Source organism: Ictidomys tridecemlineatus, chromosome 5 (assembly GCF_052094955.1).
Source record: "Ictidomys tridecemlineatus isolate mIctTri1 chromosome 5, mIctTri1.hap1, whole genome shotgun sequence".
NCBI classification, from domain to species: domain Eukaryota; kingdom Metazoa; phylum Chordata; class Mammalia; order Rodentia; family Sciuridae; genus Ictidomys; species Ictidomys tridecemlineatus.
The window spans coordinates 47,293,407-47,301,862 of NC_135481.1; the positions used below are offsets into that span (position 1 = coordinate 47,293,407).

At 33.7% G+C, this 8,456-nt stretch overlaps 1 protein-coding gene across 1 annotated transcript; it reads right to left on the reverse strand.

Annotated features, from left to right (window-relative positions):
- Positions 1 to 3,953: 3,953 nt before the first annotated feature.
- LOC101965131 (olfactory receptor 4K3) lies at positions 3,954 to 4,895 on the reverse strand. The gene has a single exon (XM_005342470.2). It carries the CDS (start codon positions 4,890 to 4,892, stop codon positions 3,954 to 3,956), a length of 939 nt encoding a protein of 312 aa, XP_005342527.1. The 5' UTR covers positions 4,893 to 4,895.
- Positions 4,896 to 8,456: the final 3,561 nt, after the last annotated feature.

Here is an 8,456-nt window from a genome sequence, read left to right on the forward strand (position 1 = left end):
CTTAGAAAGTCTAAATTCACATTGGTAAAGCTGAGCAGATGCTGTAGGTTCAGCTGTGAATTTGGTGTTGGCTGGCTGAAGCAGAGGCAGCAATGCACATCAAAGGCTTAGCTAGGAGGTTCTGTTCTACCTGTCTCTCCCATGCACCTGCCTTCTCTAAGCCCCACTATAGCATGTCCTCCACAGTTCAAGTTAGCTCTATGCTTTCTGAAACTTTCTTTCTACTTTAGTTCTTAAATTCTCATGTGATTTTGAAGTTAGCCATACTTCATTGTTTTACAATGATAGTTTGTCTGTTTTAGGATCCATAACATTATTTAGATATGTATTACCTATACTCTCTTCATTTTTTTCTGCTTTTATTTCTATTAGGTGGATGTTTGATCCTATGAAAAAGTGTATTGTTTTATCATTTCTTTTAAAAGAAAACTCTATTCCAGACCTAAGAATTATAACTCGAAACCAGTTTTTAAGTTCTGAAATTAAAAGTCACCTTAGTAGTGAAGAAGGAACCAGATAGATGATTGTAGAAGACACTAGAATCTAAAAGACGCAGCAATGTCTACCGCCTTTCCACATTGGATCATGAGGTGCAACCTCTATTTTTAATGGAACATCAGTACATCTTTAGATAAATTGAACCTCTATTCTTGCTTCTGTTACCCATTCATCTTTGTTCATTCACAATGAAATTGTAACCCAATTCCTTGAGCTGCTGAACACATCAATTGGTCAAATAAGAAGACTGTGGCTTTATCTGGTTACAGGAAAGGACTTCTCTCTTTGATGACTCTGTCTTAGATTGGGAATTAATTTGATATACATACACAGACATAGATAAAAAGTTATGTGTTTTAAACTATAATGAATTTGGTCTAAATCAAAATGAATGGTAATTTATTCAATTCTTTGTGCCAGTAAGACAAAGATTACATAAAAAAATAATTTATTGGTGCAATGAAAGTAAGTTTGTTGCAAAGAAATAACAAATTATTAAGTGAAGTTAGCCAATCCCCCCAAAAACAAATGCCAAATATCTTCTCTGATATAAGTAGGCTGACTCAGAATGAGATAGGGTGGGAGAGCATGGGAGGAATAGATGAATTCAAGGTAGGGAAGAGGGGTGGGAGGGAAAGGGTGGAGGAAGGGAATTAGCAAGGATGATTGCATGTGATGAACACCATTATCCAAAGTACAGGTATGAAGAAATGAATCGGGTGTCAACCTTCTTTATATACAAACAGAGATATGAAAAAATGTGGTATATATGTGTAATAAGAATTGTAATTCAAAAACAAAACAAAACAAAGTATATGTAAAAAGACATGAATTGGTGTGAACATATAAAAAGATATGAAAAAGTATGTTCTATATATGTATTAAGAATTGTAATGCATCCTGCTGTTGTGTATTTAAAAAATAAAATCAATTAAATAAAAAAAATTAAAGACAAGGCTGGGGATGTGTCTTGGTGTAAAGTGTTTACCTGGGAAGTGTGAAGCCATAGGTTTAATGCCCAGCAGCTGGTGGAGGGGCGGGAGGTGCCTATGAGGGAAATAAGAATGTGTATAATAATTTGATTTCAAGAGTGTGCTTTACTCCATTGTTTATTAGTTAAATAGATTAGGAAACATAACTACAGTGAATTATTCTCAACCATTAAAAATAATATGGAGAAAATTTTAAGAAATAGTAAATTAGAAAACTATCAATTAAAATACATTGCTGGTTTAAATTTAACAGGTAAGACACAATTACATACAAATTACAAGTTAAGACAAAAGATGAAAATGAAAAACTGCAAATAAATAACAAGATGTTCCCTAAGCCCAGAAAACAAGAATTCCATTCCCCTTTGCCTGCCTTGACCTTGGAGAATATAATGAGACACTGGCTATCATAATACAGAGTTGGCTAGAAAGTACCTCAGGGGAGATATTTAAAAAGAGGTTATGATAATAAAATAAAGACACTGCTTTTTAATATTTAATACTATATCTACCATGTGCCAATTTTTTGGCCTGTATATTGAAAAGATCTACCCTGAACATTTTAAACTATTTTAAACCAGTACTTTTTTTTTGTTTTGCCATTCTTAATTCCTATTATTATATGAGAATTAATTTGCAGATATTAAGGTGCAAACTCTTAAATGAAAAGATTAAAATTTTTCCCTCTTAAATATACCTAAAATAATCACATTTATCAACTACCAAATATTTTTTCTCAAAGTTAAAAATTTCCTTAATCCACGTTGCAGTTAGTATCACTAGAAAGAATGTCTATTCTTATTTCTATCATTAAATATTTGTTTCTCTATTTTTGAATTCTTATTAGTTAAAACTTTGAAAGGATTTACTTTTGTTTTAAATGTCTCTGTATCTACATAAATAATGTTTTAGACATATCTCTATGCTGTTCGTGAATCAATTCTGTTTTTCTTGCAGTTTTCCCTGTGTGAGTATACTGGAATCCATCTTTATGTCTGCCTCTCAGATTAGCCAAGCTTACACAACTAGGAATGAGAATAGCTTGGGAAAGTAGGTGGTAAATGTGGATTTGTGGCTGAGTCACTGAGAAACTTGGTGGATAAGTAAGATTCAGTCCCAGGAATAATATAGAACCCTGGTCCTGGAAGAAGATTCCTGATTGTTAAAAGATTTCACTGATGGATCTGAGAAAATATTTTTGACTTTGTATTTAATCTTGTTTTTAAATTTATTTTCTTTCCAGTTTCCCAGTCTGGGCTTGAAATCACAATACTCCAACCTTAGACTCCTACCAGGCCTCACTGGAATAAAAATATTCATTTGGAAAATAACACCCCTGCAGGGAAGTGATTCAGGTGTTCAAAGATTGGGAATAGCTATTCCATTCCTACTGGGGAGTTGTTTACTCATTGCTAAAGTGTAGGACTCCCTTCAGAGGAATAGTGAACAGAAGGCTACAAACAAGTACTTAAAGATCCAGTGTAAGGGCCTGAAGAAATATTTGGTAGGAAAAAATAGAAGCTTATTTCCTGTGGTGAAAGGATAGTACTTACCTACATTTAATATCTAACACAATAACACAGCTCCACAATTGTATAAGCCCTTAGCCCAGATATGGGTGTTATGCGTAGATCAGGGCACTAGGAGAAAATCTAGAAGTCCAAAGTGTGGGAACAACTGGATGATGCTCATGAAAGATTTACCCCAGCATTCTCCCTACCTCACCCTGCTCAAAGAAGCTTCAGGCAACATAAGACCCTTTTGTTTGCACCTGACTTCCTCTCCAAGAGGATTACTAAAGTCCCAGTGAAAGCCCTGGGCCATGCTAGGCCTGACAAAGGAGGAAAAAGTCTGCGCACTGTATAAATTGAAAGAAAGAGCTTTCATGTTTTGATAGGTTCCATGGGTGTACTCCTGGAATTGGATTTTTTTTTAAAGAATAATCTTGTTGAGATACAATTACCGAACCATAAAACTCACTTATATATGTGAATAAGTTGAAAGTAGTATATTCACACAGCTATGAACAAACATGAGAATCTTATTTTAGAATGCTTTCATGTCCCACCAAGAAAAATCAACACCATTTTAGCAGACATACATAATGTGGTTCACACACAATGAGGTTTAATTAGATGTCCTGTACTGATGCATGCTGCAATGCAGATGAACACTAAAGTCACTATGCTTGCTTGCAGGTGCTTTTTCCTATTATTAATGGTGTAGAAAGACTGAAAAGATAATTTTTACATAATAAAGGATTGTTCTTGTATGGATTTTAGGGAAATAATTCACAACGTTGGCTGATTAGTAAAATTTAAGATCTCTGCATTGCCTCAAATCTACAGATGTATCTGGAAACTGGAACTATTTATACCTATAAACTATATTCCTTGAATTTTAAACTATATTATAAGGTCAGTGTATTGTCAATTTAAAGTACATTAAATGAATTTCTGGGCATTAAGCCTTTTCCTGGGAACCTACATAATAACTCCTGAATCTTTTCAAAGCCTTTTTAATCTCTTTATTTCTTAATGTATAAATGGCCGGATTGAGGAGAGGTGTAAAAACAGAATAAAACACAGCAAGAAATTTGTCCAACCAGGTGATGTTGAGTGGCCACACATAAATGAAGATACAGGGCACAAAAAAGATCACCACAACTGTGAAGTGGGCACTGCAGGTGGACAGGGCTTTAGATGCACCACTTTTAGATCTCTGGGAAACACTGAGAAGAATATATGTGTACGATATCAGCAAGAGAATAAAGCTGGTTACAGCCACAAACCCACAGTCAACATTCATTAAAATGTCTAAATTATAGGAATCCATGCAGGCCAGCTTGATCACCAGAGGCATATCACAGAAGAAGCTGTCTATTTTCCTGGGGCCACAGAAAGGCAACTGCACTATCACAGCCAGGTGACTCATGGCATGCACAAAGCCAGTGGTCCAGGAAGAAACCACCAGCCCAGTGCACCTTTGCAGGCTCATAATGGTGGAGTAATGAAGTGGTTTGCAGATGGCCACATAGCGGTCATAGGCCATGGACACCAGAAGCACCATTTCACTTGCTGCAATGAAATGGGCAAAGAAGATTTGGCACATGCAACCTGCAAAGGAAATGGTTTTGTTCTCTCTGAGAAAGTCTGTGATCATCTTTGGAGTGGTGACTGAGGAAAGCCACATATCAACAAAGGACAGGTTAGCCAAAAAGAAGTACATGGGGGAATGGAGATGAGGGTCAGTGATGATTAAGGTCACAATGACAATATTTCCAGATACAATGATCACATAAAGCAGCAAAAATATCATGAAGAGTAAGACCTGCATACTCCATGAGTGGCCAAGTCCCAGAAGCACAAATTCTGACACTGTGGACTGATTTCCTCCATCCATTTTATTGAGTATGCCCTCTAAAATAACCTGGAGAAAGTAGATGAGCAGTTAGTGGGAGGAGAAAGGAAACTAAATGTTTAGAATTTGATATTCACATTGAAATTCTTCATATCTAACATTAAAAAGTATGATTGCGAGGAGAAATCTTGGTTAAATATGAATAGCATCATATATCCAAAAGAATCTAACTGTGAGCCTGACTTTCCTGCATGTTAGTTGGAATTTTTATCCAAATGATTTGCCTAGAAAGCTCTCTCACAAGAAAGGAGTGAGGAAAGCAGAGAAGCAAGGTTAAATGCTAAACAATGATTGTGGTTACACCTGGTATTATGGTTATGTACACTACTAAGTGAAAAAAAACTGAGCCTGAAACTCACAATCACCAGATTTTATAAAAAAAAAATTAAATCATGTTGCGAAGATAATGGAGAACTGATATTTCAATCCATTACAAATAATTTGACATACTCTTACTGTTTCTATGTCCTATGTTTAATGATTTCAAGTCCTGATAAACAGTCCTCTTAAAAGATGATAAAATTAAAATTTTACTTCTCTTTCTAAAACAAATCTTGAGCCAACCTTCATGGAAGAAGCTGAATTGAGGGTCATATAATAAAACTTTGGCATATGATTTGGATGCAAAACTAGGCATAAAATTTACCAGCATTTAAAATCTATCAGAAGATAGAATGTATTTTGTAAAGTGAACAGGTTAGGAAAAAAATATGTTCACTATAGAGTCACATAGAAGTGAAAAAACTAAAGTGGATGGGAACTCAAACTTAGATTCAAATATAATGAGCTCTGAATGTTCCAGATATCTTAAGGTTAGCAAAAAAACTCATTTGCCTTAAATTGTATCAATGGATGCTAGAAAATCATAGGCTTTGAAACATTAGTTTCTTAACCATCAAAAATACAATACTCTCTCTCTCTTCTGTTTTTTTCTCTCTCCCTCTCTTTATGTATCAATCTCTCTATATATGTATATATACATATATGCATACAAATATGTTTATATATACTTATAATAGTTACAACAGTTTTATTGCATTCTACATAAATATATATACATATACGTATGCATGTATATTCGAGTATATATGTGTGTGTATGTATACATATATTTATTTATAATTTGGGAATAAATTACATTTACATACATGTATAAGTAAATTACACCTTTGGAATGTTAGTACTGAATGAATGTAAAATTAAACCTTCAGTAGTAAACACCAATATTGCTTAGCTTGATCTCTTAGCAAACGACAACACTTCTCAAGCTGGACAATATTTCTCAAGCTCTTAGCAAATGACACTACTTCCCTCTGGGGACATAACCCATCTTATGCTCAAGCTGGATGGTGGGACCATAATTTCCCTTCGCCATGATTATTTCTTGGCATTGTTTTTCTCATCTTTTTCTAGCCTTTAAAATGTCAAGTTTGGATCAAGGAGAACAGGTGAGTAACAAAATCCATTATCTTATTGTGACTATTTTTCCCTTTTCTTTTACTGAGGACTCAGAAGTATAGATTAAAAAGAGAAAAATTGCAAAATCAAACAAAATTTTGCTAGGGAAAAGGAGATATATGATAATAGTCTCATAACTTGCAAATAGATGTTATATTCTGTCATAGAGATTTACCAAATTTCTAAGGAAAATAAATCAATATTACAACTAATTGATTTATGCCCATTGCAAAATTATAACAAATTGAACTTTTAACCAAAATTTAGTTTCTTTTTACAGAATATTTTCTGGGCTAAATTTTCAAATGATATTTTTATACCCCCTGGAATAAATTACATATACAGTAGTGTCACAAATACTATTGCAAATATGTTTGAGGTGGAAATTTACTAAAAAATAACTATGCATGTTCGAGAGAAACAACTGACCCATAAAAACTCACATAGCCACTTAAAAATAAGTTTTGTAACTATTATTTTCAAAAATATTGGTAAATAATTATACACAACAGATTTATTGATTAATATTTGCATTTTTGCATGCATATATAGGACTCAGACTATTTAATTAATTCTGTAATATCTACACATGAAATATGTAGTTATATTCTATAGTTCATAATTATACTCTTTATTCTTAGGCTGTTAGTTTAGTCATATTTTGTAATAACCAGGTTTATAACGTTTCTGTGTGTTTACTTTTTTGTTTATGCTAAGGGCTATCATCATATTCTATGCATTCTTTGATAATAAAAATAATTTTATCCTCTTAAAAGTCAGGGACTACTTGAACAAGGTTTACTAGAACCTGTTCATGTTGATTCATGGGGAAACAACTATGCTCTTCCTACCTGGATCTGAGAGCATCTCTGAGGAAGGCATATTACAGTTGTGTTTACTCTTGTTAACTCCATAGAAATTCTACTAGGAACAGGTAGGAGGAGAAATTTTGTGGATTCTCTTTTGAAATTTTCAGAAGCTAATGAAGCCATTCTTCCCACCAGGTGTAGCACGATTCTTTTAAAATAAAGGCATGAAAATATTTTAAGAATTATCTTAAAGAAAATCGAAGAAATGAGATGACTTACTAAACACACTTTTCTCTTAGAGCAGATTCTGTCTTCTGAAGTGTGCTTGTGTTACATCCATTTATGGGTGGAGATAGTGTCTACAGAGGTGCTCTCCCTCGGCATGACCTATATTCACCACCTAAAGCCATCCCTTGGGGAAATTAACCCATTTTATGCTCAGAACACAAGTATGGAAATAATTACCTGAATAACTCTTCAGGTCTTCTTTAAAAGGGTGATACCAAGTGTTGCATTCTCTTGAAGTCAGAAAAGGGAGATAAGTAAAAAATATTGCAAATCAGCCCAATGTTAAAAATCAGTGAGTATTTTAAACTTTATTCAATGGGACAATAAGCACAATAAGTACCATATTTAATTCAATTTTATTTACAATTTCTAGAGAGGTCATATGCTGAAAGGTGTGATAGACAGTGCCGTAACACATTTCAAGATTGTCTGAATTGATAGGGAATCTTGGTCAAATGACCTGATGTAATGTTTATTCTATGATTACATGAGATGCTGACTGTTAACATATTGTATGTCAAGTTATTAAGCTGTTTCCAGTTTTTTAAAAAGGACTTTGATATGAGTTCTAAATATATTTATTTTGTATTCTTAAATTTAAAACCAAATTTATTATAGTACATTGATATATGTACAGGAGGATTGTGAGTTCAAAACTAAGTCTCAGCAAAATCAAGGCCCTAAACAACTCAGTGAGATCCTGTCTCTAAATAAAATACAAAATAGGACTGGGGATGTGGCTCAGTGGTTGAGTGCCCTGGGTTCAATCCTTGGTAACCCCCCAAATTTTTTCTTTTATTAATCATAATTATTTTTATATTTATCATGTTATTTATATCAATAGAACATTTCTTTTCATTGCCAAATATTTCATTGTACTTAAAACCCATAACTGTTTTCACATTCATGTCCTGAGGCACATTTGTGTTTTTTTCAGTTTCAGACTATTACAAATAAAACCTTCTTTGCTTTGCTGTGTACAACTCTGAGT

Coding starts and splice junctions, on each gene's coding strand:
- LOC101965131 (XM_005342470.2), bottom strand. CDS start 4,892: ATGGATGGAGGAAATCAGTCCACAGTGTCAGAATTTGTGCTTCTGGGA.